At 49.4% G+C, this 14,291-nt stretch overlaps 2 protein-coding genes across 5 annotated transcripts; one reads left to right on the forward strand and one right to left on the reverse strand.

The window, feature by feature from the left end:
• The first annotated feature begins 562 nt into the window (after positions 1–562).
• gwl (serine/threonine-protein kinase greatwall) lies at positions 563–4,095 on the forward strand. Of its 4 annotated transcripts, XM_001358950.5 has the most exons (6): positions 565–932; positions 1,041–1,868; positions 1,950–2,108; positions 2,168–2,293; positions 2,441–3,443; positions 3,499–4,095. In XM_001358950.5, the coding sequence occupies exons 1-6, from the start codon at positions 783–785 to the stop codon at positions 3,762–3,764; spliced, it is 2,532 nt and encodes an 843-aa protein (XP_001358987.2). In that variant the 5' UTR covers positions 565–782; the 3' UTR covers positions 3,765–4,095. The 4 variants fall into 4 exon arrangements, with proteins under 4 accessions (XP_033233193.1, XP_033233196.1, XP_001358987.2 ...); XM_033377305.1 differs by lacking the exon at positions 2,168–2,293 and having other exon boundaries at positions 564–932; XM_015182029.2 differs by having other exon boundaries at positions 1,041–2,108.
• Epg5 (ectopic P-granules autophagy protein 5) lies at positions 4,068–12,632 on the reverse strand. Its single transcript, XM_001358951.4, has 13 exons — positions 12,330–12,632; positions 11,504–12,267; positions 11,158–11,443; positions 10,633–11,099; positions 10,351–10,578; positions 8,937–10,292; positions 8,648–8,825; positions 7,617–8,587; positions 6,346–7,559; positions 5,582–6,290; positions 5,202–5,522; positions 4,573–5,148; positions 4,068–4,517 (listed from the first exon to the last, which is right to left on the reverse strand). Exons 1-13 carry the CDS (start codon positions 12,357–12,359, stop codon positions 4,202–4,204), a joined length of 7,416 nt encoding a protein of 2,471 aa, XP_001358988.3. The 5' UTR covers positions 12,360–12,632; the 3' UTR covers positions 4,068–4,201.
• Between the last annotated feature and the right edge of the window lie 1,659 nt (positions 12,633–14,291).

The following is a 14,291-nucleotide window of genomic DNA, read 5'->3' on the forward strand; positions in this document are numbered from 1 at the left end:
AAGGAATTATTATCTAGTATACTAGTTGTGTATATGGATGATAGTTTATGAGGTTGTAGTGAATGATTATGGATTGAACTAGGTACGATTATTGACGATTTTTTTGAGTTATTGTTGTTAGGTTTGGAGATGTATTGCATGGGGTCGGTGTTATGGAATATTGAGGATCTTTGAAGAGAGAGGGCGGGGCATGTGTATAGTATGTGTCTTGTGTCTATGGTTGGGCTGTGGCACAGTGGGCATGCGTTGGTGGATGTTTTATCCATGTAGTGGGTATTGCTGAATCTTGTGTTTTTATCGTGTTTGGATAGGGTGATGTTGTTCGTTAACTATTAAAAAAAAGTTAATTTTCGTTAAAACTATTTCCTTGTAAAATAAAAATATATATTTATATAATTATTTTTTGTTGTTATTTAAAATATGTATGTTGAATTTTGTTTTGAGCTAATTAACAGCTAACCAAATTAAAATATAAAATAAATCAGTAAAATAGTACAGTAAAATAGTACATTTTACAGTAATTTTTCTACCGAATATCATGTACCGAATAGAAGAATTTACGGTATTTTTTTAATTTGCGGCATTTTTCGGTATATTTCTGAGGGAAGCGACGCATCGACGCGCTGCTCGGTTTGAATTGTAAATTTAAATTTTGTGCAATAAATGCCTTAAGAGCACTTAGCAGCCATTGACTGCATCCAAACAAGCCCCACCTTGAATTCAGATCGCTTTAATTTCTGCAACCGAGAGGAAGAAAGTCTGCACTACGCTTTTTTGAAGAAATGGAAAACGCTGATGCGACTTCGCAGTCCGATCCGCAAATTGACTACAAGACTCCAAAGAAGACCAACTCGCTGATCGACAGCGAGCAGTTGCTGGATAAGATAAATATCCTAACCACCAAACCGGAGAATCATTCAAACAATGCCAAGGTAAGCACACGTGCATCCGTGCGCCGTGTAAGTGTGATTTACAGTTACCGCGTGCACACGCCGTTAGTTGGTTCTCATGTATTTTCCTGCACTTTATTTCCGACGCAGCTGCCGACGATCAAAGACTTCGTCATCATAAAGCCGATCAGCCGGGGCGCCTTTGGGAAGGTGTTCCTGGGCTACAAGAACAACGATTCGAACAAGCTGTATGCCATCAAGGTGATGCGCAAGTCCGAGATGATCAACAAGAACATGGTGTCCCAGGTGATAACCGAACGCAATGCCCTAGCTCTCTCCCGGTCGCCGTTCTGCGTGAGTCTCTTCTATTCGCTGCAGTCGCTCTCCTACGTGTACCTGGTCATGGAGTACATGGTGGGCGGCGATCTCAAGTCACTGCTGGCCATGTACGGCTACTTTGACGAGGCAACGGCCCGATTCTATGTGGCCGAGATGGCCATGGGACTGCAGTACCTGCACCAGCATGGCATCGTTCATCGGGACATCAAGCCGGACAACATGTTGCTCTCGCACACGGGTCATGTGAAGCTCACGGACTTTGGTCTGAGTAAAATCGACATGCGACGCGATCTGGAGATATCCGATCTGATCAACTGTTCGCCCAACCTGAATGCCCGGACACCAGGCCAACTCCTGTCCCTTACCTCACATTTGTCCTTCGGCTCTGAGAAGAAGCTGCAGGAATATGGTTCTTCACTGACCGCCACCGGTGGCACGACCATGGGCACGGGGACATCCAATTTGCTGCAGGCCATCAACAAGCATGGCCATGAGGCCATGGAGATGTCCGATAGTGAGGGCGATACATCACTGACTGATGCAGAAAAGACGAGCGACAGTAAAATCTCAGGCGTCTCGCCGTTCTACTCCGCCGAGGTTAATGAATCGATTACCCATACATGTACGGCTATTACCAATGTCAGTATAGCAAAAGCGACCCTGCCCTTCTCTTCTCCAGAACCTCATTCTCCTGGTCTCTGTTATTGTTCTGTTGTGCAGCCTCAGGACAGCAGTTCCTCATGCTCCTACCACACTTGCACCTCGGCTGAACTGAGCAAGTGCTCTCCTCCACTGGACTCGGTTGCAGCTGGTGCGGTTGCAGACTCAGTGCCTAGCAAGCGGCGGGTGGAGTTTATCCTGGATCCAGTTATATGTCAGGTGAGTAGCGCCCTCCTCTCCCTGTACTCAATTGCATATGTCTCTGAAATCTCTGAAAGGGCTGCAAATTGGCCGAGCAGGACAACAACAATGGGGCCAGCAATGTCAATGGCAAAGCCAAGTTGGAGAGCGCAAACGAGGCCTCGTTTGAGTTTTCCATGGTGCGCAGGCGATCGCTCGATGAGGTGCGTTGTCTATGTCTATGTCTCTGTCTATGCGTATGTCTCTCTGTGCCAGCCTGTGTGTCTAATAGACACTGTCTATGTTTCTGGTCGAAGGTGTCGAAGTACTAAAATATCCCCGAGTTACTTTATTATTTGGCATCCCAACAGCGCAACCGGAACAAAGGGCAGGAGGATTCCGGCGTATCGAGTCGAAAGGGAGACGACTACTCCGGTTGCCATCTAAATCAGAACAGCGAGAACAGTACTGCTTCCTCGATTGAGAAGAACACGGAGAATCTGAGCCATTCAAAGGAGGACTACAGCTGCTCGGACTACTCGCGCAGCTACAATCTGACAAATGGCAATGAGATGAGCGGAATCCACATGAATTCCCCCTTTCGAAATCTCTCCAAACACTTTAAGCGACCCGATTTCCTGCGTGGAATGAAGCGGAAAATCAATCTGGTGAATCGTTCCAACAATATGTCCAGCATGGATGTTGACGGCTCCAGTTCCGGGAACGGCAGCGCCAACACTGGCCTCACCCAGGAGATCGAGATACTCAACATTGGCAGCAGTACGCCCAAGAAGCGAAAGGCTCGCTCCTCGCCCATTCGTGGCGTACTCAAGGTACGCTCTTTGTCTGACGACGACATGCCTATGCAGCATTTGCTCGGCCCTGAGGCGAACGTGGCCAATGTGGTCTTCTCCACGCCTGTGTCATCGCAAAAGCTGCCACGCCGGGACGGCGGCCTGCTCGGCAAGCTGAAGGCCACACGCTTCGCTCTGCCCCTGTCCATTGAGAACAAGAAGCGGGAGGATACGGCCACCGAGAAATTGTCCTGCGTTCAGTATCACCTGAAGTTGGCCGACGATCCGACAATGTCACCCATAAACCACGGAGTCGGGATTATGCCTAAGACCCCAAAAAACATGAACATCAATACGCCCTTCCGCACCCCAAAGTCTGTGAGGCGGGGAGGACGCGTCTCCAACGAGCGTATACTGGGCACACCCGACTATCTGGCGCCAGAGCTGCTGCTGAAGCATGGTCACGGCCCCGGCGTCGACTGGTGGGCGCTGGGCGTTTGCTTCTACGAGTTTATGACCGGAATTCCACCCTTCAACGACGAGACGCCCCAAAAAGTATTTGACAACATTCTTAACAAAAGTAAATATAAAATCTTTCGTTGTGAAATTCGTGACTCATTTTCTATTCTTTGCAGACATTGAATGGCCCGAAGGCGAAGAGGCCTTGTCCGTCGATGCAATGGAGGCTGTGGAGCTGCTATTAACAATGGACCCCGCCGAGCGACCTGCCGCCAAAGAAGTTCAGCAAATGCGGCACTTTGCGTGCATTGACTGGGAGAACATTGGGAATATGGAGCCGCCGTTTGTGCCCACGCCCGACAATCCCACAGACACGGGCTATTTTGATGCCCGCAACAATCTGCAGCATCTGCAGCTGTCCAACTTTGCTGTGGAAGACTGAATCGTCTCTCACCGGAGCCCCGGCTGCCTCTGGTTCCCCTTAAACCCGCGCATGCTTGTCGCAGTAGTCCCCCCATAAATGTTATTTATATTATGTTGTCTGTATAGCAATATGTGTTCGTTTGTTATCGTTCGTTCGTTCGACTAGATGTACGTATTTATATATATAAAAATTCAATTATGTTCATCTGTTGCTCTAGAGATTGTTCACGATGATATTGTAACTACGCTTAAACAAATGGCTTCAAGTATACACACACCCTCGAGAAAGATAGATTTTAAATAAATTGGTATTGGATATCCATACGGAGCATTCGTAATGCAAAAATCAATCACTTTATGTGTCCTAAGTCTAGTTATACATATATATAATAATAATAAAAAGCCCATAGAAAATAACACAACTGGCTGTTATGATTGATAATTGTTAAGGGAGAGCTATGCTGCTGCATTCAGGCGAAAGTCAAAGTCCCAGACCTCTGGAATGGTTGTCAGGTAGCTCTGCTCGTAGAAGATGCCAATCAGGCGACAGACCAAATGGGGAACAGCGCGGGCCTCCGGCAGGCAATGCTCCTTGAGCAGGCTGATGGCACGCACAATCAAGGGTTTGACGTCAGTAAACCTCTTGTTGGCCAGCAGCATGGAGAGCTCACGCATGCCGCTCTCGTATTCCTCGCAGGGCAGTCGAAGTTCACGATTGGCCGGGCACAGCGAGAATACGACACAGGCCAGGCAGCGGGTCAACACTTTTCGCCTGGCACAAAATAAAACGATTATAAAATATAATTGGAAAACAATGGGTGTCCCACCTGTTCGTTATGACCTCTGACCTGAGCCCAATGACGCCCAACAGTCCATCACCCCAACCCTCGGCCTTTGTGGAGGCGATCTGCAGCTGACGCGCCAGCATATAGAGTGGTTTCTTTACGTATGGGTTAACCTGAAGTATTTGGGAGCCACGCGAAATGATGGCGCCCCAGACGAGGGCCAGACGCGGTTCGGTTAGCGGGCTCGTCTTCAGGTTGTCCAACAGTTGGCTGAGGTCCTGCAGGAACGTAACCTTGTCTCCATCCGTGGCGATTTCCTCCATTTTGTACAGGACAAAGACGTGCAGCGAAAAGAAGTAGCTGCCCTGCATAATGGGCATCAGTTCGAGCTTTGGCAGCGACATGCTCAACGCCTCGAACAGTCCTTGCCAGCTGGGGGCATGCCAGGGAGCGGACTCGGTCGATGTGCGGAAGTAGCTCTCCACACTGGACTCCAGCAGGCTGTAGATACTGGCAATGTACGTGTTCAAAAGTCCAATAGCGGGCAGGGCGGAACACATGACCAGGTTGCCCGGCGCACACTGCTGCTGCCAGCACACCAGTGCCTTAATGTGAAGACTACAGATTGGATTAGAGATCAGAACACAATCCAATTAAAAATCAGGCCTTACATGGAAACTTCTTGACTCTGCGTCTGTGTGGGTGCCACCAGTTCAACCATCAGGTTTAGAGCTTCGCGCCGCTGTTCCTCGGGCGTGCGCTGCTCGCTACAGCTGCTGATGGCCCGATCGATGCTGTTCAACAGCTCCAGGAAGGCATCGGTGAAGGCACGCTCCCCCTCTTTGGTAGCCAGCAGTTTCTTGTGCTTGGCCCCGCAGGCACGCTGCAGCCGGACCATGGAGCGGGTATACATCATGCGTTTGGCAGTTCCCAGAACTACAGCATCTTGTGCGGACCGCTCGGGCAGCATGGCGCAGGCCAGACGTAGCAGACTACCGAATGGAATCGAGTCCATAAATATGATCAAATCAAAACTCTGTGGAAGACTCACTCTAAGACAGCACGATCTGCATAGTTGCTCTCTGATGGTAGCTTCAGGACAATGGCGGGCTCCACGCTGGCCACAAACCATTTGAACAGGTGCTCCAACTCGCTGTATTCAACCAGATGCCAGGGGTATTGGATGGCCTCCTCTAGGATTTTGCTCGTGTTCGGATGTATGTGAATGTTTGGCTCAAAGGCCATCTTTACGAAGATGCCAAAGAGTCGCGACAGAACCGCCACCGGCTGTGGCATCTGGGCGAACCAGCTGTTCCAGTCGATTCGTATGAAGATGTGGCCCAACATCGCATGCGATTCGGGCATAAAGCGCTGCAGGCTCTCGTACAACAGCTCGATATGCTTGGCGGGTGGCAGAAAGCGTTCCCAGGGCAGTTGGGCCAGACCCTCGTGGATGGGGGCTAGCACATGGCCGGCCATATTGGGCTGTGCGAAGTGGTGCACGTACCAGGCGAACACATGCTCTAAGATCATGCTGGACGAAGGCAAATACTGCAGCACTTGGATGATGGTGGCCGTGAACGAGCGAATCATAAGTTTGCTGCTGCTCACTTGCTGCTCGCTCCAAGGCAGAAGTACCTTGGTCTGGCCGGGTGTCAGCTGGCGTATCCAGTGGGCCACTCCACTGGCCGTCTGTTCAGTGTAGGGGATCAGCCAAGGACCGTAGGTCTCCACAATGGAGCCGAACACAATGTCGCTGACTGGAATGGAAAGGCAATGAGAATCCACAAATGGTTTCGCCGAAGAAGCTCTTACTCTGATCAGCCAGTAGCTCCTGATAGCTGCAAATAGCCGACGATAGCAGCACATGACCAAAGCAGGTGAACCACAGAACCAGCGACTGGCAATAGTCCTTGTGCTTGGGATACAATCCGTGCAGACCATGGTGAAGCCGCTCCTTCTGGAAGTGCCTGGAAAACAGCAACAAAGTATCCGTGGCGGCCTTTAGGGTAAACAGCTTCTGGCGCCGTGAAAAATCCAGCGACAGTTCGTGCACCCGCACCTCCAATTGGTCCACAGCGAGCCCCTGGCAATTGCAAGTGGCAAAGAGAGCGTTAAGAAGATCGACCAGCACCAAGGGCATCAGTTTCTGATCCGAGATGCGGTCCAGCACCAGTTGCATTACCTCCCCGTAGTGCTGGGGGAAGTCGTAGCAGAATATGTGCACCAAATGGCGACGGAATTGATCTTGCAGCAGGCTAGAGTCTGGCTGGGACCAGGCCTCCAGGCCCTGCAGAACCAGCAGAAGCAGGCGGTTGATCTCGCTCAGCTTCGGCTGATAGGTCTCCAGCCAACAGAGCAAATCGAACTTGGAGAACAGGACAAAGACGGTTTTGGTGTCGCAGCGCTTTAGATGCGAGTCGATGAGAAACTGGTACATGGGCAGGAAGTGCTCGACGTCCGTTCGAGAAGGCACAAAGACTCCGGCCAGCAGCTCGAGGAGATCGGAACGCTGAAGGGCCAGTTTCAGCACCGATAATCCCTGGGCATCCTGGTCGGCTTGCAGGAAGACTCCCAGCTGCTCCATCACTTGGAAGTAGAGATCATGGGTGGGCTGGAAGTGCATCGTCCCTTCGTTGAGGCAATCCACCATATGGTAGAACGTGGCCACACCCAGATCTGTTACCGTCTTGCCACTCGGCGCTTGCAGCAGCGCCCCAATACACAGGCCGAACTGCTCGATGGACTGTGCAAAGGCATCCACGTTGGCCGCCAGCAAAAGTGCCTCCAGACGCTTCTCATGCCGCTCCCTGTTCAACTGCTGCTTGCGGAATATCTGCTCGTTTCGTCTAATGTGCTCCGGCCTCAATGTGAGCTGAACGGGAGACGTGCAGCTGCGATTAAAGAGCATGGAGCTGCATTCCTTGCGCCTGGTCTCCTCGTAGGGCACCATCTGGTACATTGCTGGCACGTCCTCCAGGTAGTTGAGGTTCAGCGAGTTCAGCTCCGAGGTCATATAATGATAGTTTCTAGGGGAGCAATAAGAAATAAATTCCAGTTTAAACGAAGGTGTGTATACGACTCACTTGGCAGTCGAATTAAATATCCCAAGGAGCTTCTTAAGCTGCATCAGAATGTTTCCATCAACGGGTGGCGCTTCAACCGGATTGCAGCGGCAGTGTCCTGGAATTGGAACGCCTTTCTCATAGGTACTCAAAAGGCTTTTGATATTCTGCGATGCCGACAGTCGGGGCCTGGGCTGCGCCGGACTCCGCGGTGGCTTTTGGTTGGGCAAACGAAACACTTTGCGGCCCCACTGATCGGCCTGATGGCGCTGCTCCTTGCGCAGCGTGACGAGGTACAGGAACTCCGTCCAATGGTTGACATGGCCGCCAAGTAGCTCTCGCAGCTTAATGGAGTTGTACTGAACCGGCAGCTGTTCGGCATCACTGGGGAATCGATTGAGCTGCGTATCCTCCAGCCAGAGAACACAGTTTTGCATGAGCTTGCAGCAGCTGCGATAGAAATGAGCCAGCGAATCGTCACTGGCCGACTTGAGGGCTAGGGCCGCGTAGTACGACTCGGCGGATTTCAGCTGTCCCTTGATGCTCTTCATCAGGGGGACATTGTGCTCGTAGAACTTGTCCGAGACCCCGAAATTATGGCTGAAATTTTGCGTTTCGCCCTCGCTGGGTACTCGCCACAGATACAGTTCGAAGAACTTCTGGCAGACGATGGGAAAGAGCGGATGGTTGGTTTCCATGCTGGATAGGAGTTGGGCGTACTTAAAGACAACCAATTGGTTGGCGGGAAAGGCGTTTGTCTTGCTAAGCGACAGTGTTTTCTTGAGAGCCGCCTCCATAGGTTGAACAGAGACCTGGCGCAGGAGCTCCGGCCAGATTCGCGTGTCCACCACCCGAAACTCTATCTCCAGCAGTACCAGATTCAACCAGCAGTTCTGTGGCGAGATCAGTGGTATGCGCGAAGCGGACGATTGATTACCAAAGAACGCCTTTAGGGCGGATGACTTGGCGGGTGTCTTCCACTCGCTGCAATCCTGCCAAAGGAGTGTACCATTAAATATATTCTGTAGATGCTCAGTGCTCATTTGCCATACCTTGTAAAAGTTGTAGAAGAATTCCACAGCCTGGGCACGACAGTCGGGGAACTGGTACGAAATGCACAGCATTCTATCCAGCAGATACAACAGATTCGCGTTCTGTGACCAGCCTGGCAATGATGTGAAGCAATTGAGCCAGATGTTGAGCAGATTAAGCGGCGAGCAGAGGCCATAGCTGTAGCAAGAGAGAGCGAGAATGGGAAATTATAATACAAGTTATAAAACTTTTTTAAAATTTTCGTACGATGGTCTTAGGTGCTAATCATATTTCTAGCAAATATTCCACCTGGTATAGGAGATAATCTGATGATGCAGCATGTTATCGAGCAGCTCCAGTATGGGACCAATTGAATTGGCATAGACCATGTCCTTGGCCAGCTTTAGATAGGTCCTGTCTGCATTGAGTAGAGTCAGCAGCAGCCGCTGGAAGCTATCACAGTGTGCCAGTGTCTCGGGGGTCTCCAGAAACAGCGGCACAATCAATTCCAGACATCGTATGGTAACCGCATGACGATGATCCAGGAGCAGCTGCTGGAGCAAATCGAAGCCATGCTGGCAGATCACCGGTATAGAATGGCCGTGCAGACTGACAAGCATTCCAACATAAAGGGCCAAGGGCCGGTGCTCGGCCACGCCCTGGAAGATCATTTCCATGTTCTCTAAACCAGGTATGAAGAGCAGCGGCTCGGTAGGATGCAGCAGCGTTCGCTTCACCGACTCAACGTCTTGGTCCATCAGATGGAGACGCAGCACGGATATCATGCGCCAGCACCAGTTGGTGAACTGCTCCCGGCTTGATTGCGTCGAGTCAATAAGGGACGACACTTGACGAACGCTCTCCGAAATGCCCGACGCGCCAATCACCTCCGGGGCGTACTTGTTGAGGGCCTCGTTTACCAGATATGCCATGCGCACGTGAATGTTGTGGGGCAGGAAGAGGCGACCCTCCCCATCGAAGCTCCAGTTGAGGCGACTGATGATCAGGCGCGACAGATGGCTCTCCGACGACTGGTAGTCGTAGTGCAGCAGCCAGTTGGAGAGCACCTCAAAGCTGTCCATGCAGGGTCGCCAGGCATCCAAGGGCAGGGCCTTGAACAAATATGCCGCCTGGTCGACCTCCGCGTAACGAACCTTCAGCTGGACAAGGAAACAGCCGAGGAGGTCTTCTTGCATGAGGTTGGACAGCATGTCCCGGGCTGTCTTATAGCAGATCTCTCTGGTCGGTCGATGGATATATCCAATGTGGAAGATGTGCAGACAAATCGCCTTGATGAGACTGAAATCCTTCGAACGGTTACGGTCGTTGGCCATCTCAAAGAAGGTCTGCAACAGGTAGTACATATCCTCGGGCGCCACATCCGCATTGGCCTCATCGAACTTGACCCAAAAGTCGTCAGACTGGAAGGCGGCCTGCGCATTGCCAACCAAATCGGTCAGATCCGTGGGAAAGCCCACATTCAGATAGTAGAAAAGGTGCCAAATGATCTCCGCATCGAGGGTGCCGAACGGCAGTGTCGAAAAGTACTGCCAAGTGCCCAGATTGCGGGTGCGATAAATGTAGCCGCATGCTCGAAGAAGCAATGCCTGCAGCTCCACCTGAATCCGTTCGAACAGCTCCGAAGATTTGCTCAGGTTGTTGTGTCTACAAGCGGAGGCTTTTATAGTCTTACATGTGTATGTACAATGAAAATAAAACTCACAGAAAAAGCTCGTGATAGTCGAAGACATACTGGAGCGAGTGGCGCACCAGGCGACCCAGTCGCTTGGCCAGCTGCTTGTATCTTTCGTTGTTATAGGTAAGCATGCCCTCGCCCAGGGTCTTCACTAATTGGGAAAGGAAAACCACAGCCGAGAGCATTTGCTGGCCTGTTATTATGTCCGGCTCGATGATGTAGTCGTCCAGAAACTTTTCAATTCCCATAGCCGATCTAAAACAGGAGTCGATCATCACATAATTTTCAGAAAGGAGTTTTCCTTCTTACGTAAAGATTTTCTCGAACGGGAGTTGGTTCAGCAGCGCTATCAGGTCGCTCTCCTTAAGACCGATGCACTCGCCGGTGGGTGTATGCGAGTCCTCGCCATCCGAGTCGACAACCGTCCAGCAGTCCGCGGCTGCCGCCGACTCAGACAGCTCGCGGTGCGCTTGGGCCTGACTCTTTAGATACTCATTGCGGCGTTTCACGGGCATCAAGAGGATCTGCAGCACCGCCATGCAGTGATTCAGTTCCGGCGAGGTCAGACCCAAGGGCAACTCATTCTGTTGACTGCCACGGCTTGCTGCCTGCCGCCTCATGCCTGGCAACTGCAGAAACTGGGCTGCCCACGTGCCCACGCCATTGGGGCATCGGAGTATGTTGAACAGCAAGAACCAGTGATCCTCCTTGGTGGCCAGCAACAGCTGTAGGGCAATCAGCTTGCGCAGCCACGTCTTCAGATCCTTTTCAAAGTTCTGGGAAAGAAAAACAATTAATGGTGTCTCCAATTTTCATTTCTCTTGATCCTTTTACCACATTTGGACTCGGTCGCCGCACAAAGCTAAACAGAATGGATATGGCACATCGCAGCTGCCCCACAAACTGGAGAGCCGCCGCATTCACTTGAGAGTTCAATGAAATGGCTGCCTGGGCATCCACATGGGGATACGAGAGCAGAGAATTGATCATCTGATCGATCTTCACTTTGGTTATCTTCGCTGTGATAAGATTGTTCGTGTAGGTATGCGAAACCAAGTCGTAGAGGGCCGTAAAGACAGTCTTCGTCAGCTCCAACTTGATTTGGTTAACTTTTATGATTCTGTGGGGGCCCAAGAATTAACATTAGAAATGCGAAGACCTCTTGGTATAGAACACTCACTCGTAGGTAATGGTCTCCTGCACAACGTTGCCATCACCGCAAGTAGCGCGAAACGTGCGATTTACCGGCTCTCGCGCCCAAATCTGCTCCTGCGCTTCAACACAGGATTTTCGCAGCTTCTCCACATCGTGTAGATTCGAGGTTAGTTTGCTCTGCAGGTTAAAGTACTCCAGCAGGGCCGCATAGAGGGGATCTGTTTCACTGGTCTCCAGCAGCGAGTTCATGAGAAATTCCAATTCAAACTGCTTGGCCAGCTCCATATCCGGGCAGTCGTAGATTTGCCGCAACTGCTCGGCGTCCAGTGGCTTGAGATTACTGCGCACTAGGGCAAATCCCGATTGCTGGCAATCGGCCTGGCGAAACACAATCTTTGATGAATGCTCTTCGATCTGGGCATTGGACAGTTTCATGGGCTGTAGATTCGGGTACTGCACGATTTTGGCGCTGCTAGAGGGCGGGGCACTGGGTGCACTCGGTTCCAGCTGCGCTTCCGGTTCGAGTTCGGGTTCGGGTTCGGGTTCTGGCTCTGTCGGCAACTCCAATATATCGCTGGAAATACAGCAGTCATGACTAATGATGGTCTCGGCCCCGCTGCCGCTGCTGCTGGCCAACGCCGCGACGCGCTCAAACTCTTCCAAGAGAGAAGCATTTTCTGCCGGCCTTTGTTCTGGTGCAGCTACGCTACTTGTTGACAACTCGTCGTCACATTCGTCTTCCTCTTGCAGCCTTTGTTGCTGGTTCTCGCGTTGAGGCTTTTTCGTTTTCTGGAATCAACAATCTCTCATGTCATGCGGCTCTTTCTGCTCCAGTGCATCCTTGTGCTTACCACTTTTTTGGGCTTTACTAGCGTGGCCATTATTGTCCGTTTTTGCGAACTCCTGCTCCACCTTTTTGGGGGGCCGTGGGGCCAAAACAAAAATACACTGCTCTGAGTGTTTTCACTTCGGGATTATCTTAGGGCCTTCGTTGTGGCTATCAAATGCACCCTTTTCCTTATTTAATTGACGCTAATATTTCTTCTTGCTAAATTTCTGCGGATCGCTCGCTGTCTAGTTTTCTTGTTTATTTTTGTTGTATTTTCTTAATTTACATTTGCTCAAATTACTACATGGCAACGACACGGTAAATACACATGTGCTACATAACCATACAGTATACTGGATAGTATAATAGGTTGGAAAAGAGGGTATGAAAACGGCAAAACCGGCCTGAAAACGTAACGAGTGCAAGGTAAAATCCACACCTTTTGCTTAACATACCTTGAAGTCAAAAAGCAGTTTTTCTCGTCACCCGCGAGGTGAGGTTTATACGAACCTTGCAATTTTCCCTGGCTGTTTTTGCCTGTTTTCCATACCCTTTTTTATAGGCCATTTTAAACTACGACTTATTTTTTCGTGGTAGGATCATCAATAACTTTATGTCAAACAGGAAAATCCTCGTGAAAAGTGGTAGTACCCCAAGGCTTCCCCATCTCAGTTATCCTTTTTCTTATAGCGTACCATCCACTCACGAAAAACTTATCCCTTCACAAACAGATCAAATTCAGTGCATACGCCGATGACTTACTCCTTATCATACAACACAGTAACGGAAAAAGCACCACAATCGACTTCCAAACAATCCTCAGTCAAATAAAAAGCTGGTGCATTCACTCTGGCGCAGTCCTATCCAAAGACGAAAACCAACTCCTACACATACATACATACATGTACATACTATGTCGCAAACATAACTGCAATCCAAAATTTCTTACTGGTAACACAACCATCCAACAAAACAGCCCACTCAATGTACTAAATACTAGGTACTATTCCAGATAGCACTGGAGTACTCAAATTAATAAATCCAAAATAGACCTTGCCACACCACATCACTAATGCAAATCACCAAATCTCTAATCATATCCAAAGTACACTTCTGCCTCCCCATATATGGTTATGAACCCAAAAACCAGATAAATCGCCTAAAAACTATAATTAATGTAGCAATAAGATCCGCCCTGGGTGCAATTTACAAACCTTGGAAAACAAGCGAGATTTTCTAAATGTTTAAAAACCTCATCCACGCTAAGGACACCCCCAAACTATTTCCATTCCGTCACCAAACTATTCCCAAAAATAACAATAACCTGGATACCCAGCCATATAGGCATAATAGGTTGAGACTAGGTCACACAAGGTTCACTGGTGCCCACTACATGGATAAAACATCACCCAAGGCATTCCCACTGTGCCACAACTCAACCATAGACTTAAGATACATTATATACGCTTGCCCGGCACTTTCCCTACAAAGATCCTCAATATTCAACAACACCGACCTTATGCAGGATCACTCAAAAATCCTTCACAACATATAGCCTCATATATAACCAACCCTGTACACATATTGTACAATATATAATATTACTCTAGTGAGCTTAAGGCCTCAGTAGCTATAGCCCCATACTTTGTGAATAGTTTTCAACTATTTTCTTCTATTTATTAGCTATATATTATAATAAAAATAATACCGAAATAAACATACCGATATATAAAACCACTCAGCCCACTTAAACCACCATTACTTAAACAGGATAACAAATAACAGCGGAAAATAATACTAATAATAATAACTCTTGTAGGTCCATATATGCTATATATATATATATATATATATAAAGGGAACACCTTAAAAAATTAAATCTAATACACTGATGAAATTAATGAAATGTACCATTACATACCGATATACATTAGACGCCTCTCCGCATACGCCGCAACAGGTGACCATTGCCTACGAAAGCAAT

This window comes from Drosophila pseudoobscura, chromosome 2 (genome assembly GCF_009870125.1).
Source record: "Drosophila pseudoobscura strain MV-25-SWS-2005 chromosome 2, UCI_Dpse_MV25, whole genome shotgun sequence".
NCBI lineage: Eukaryota > Metazoa > Arthropoda > Insecta > Diptera > Drosophilidae > Drosophila > Drosophila pseudoobscura.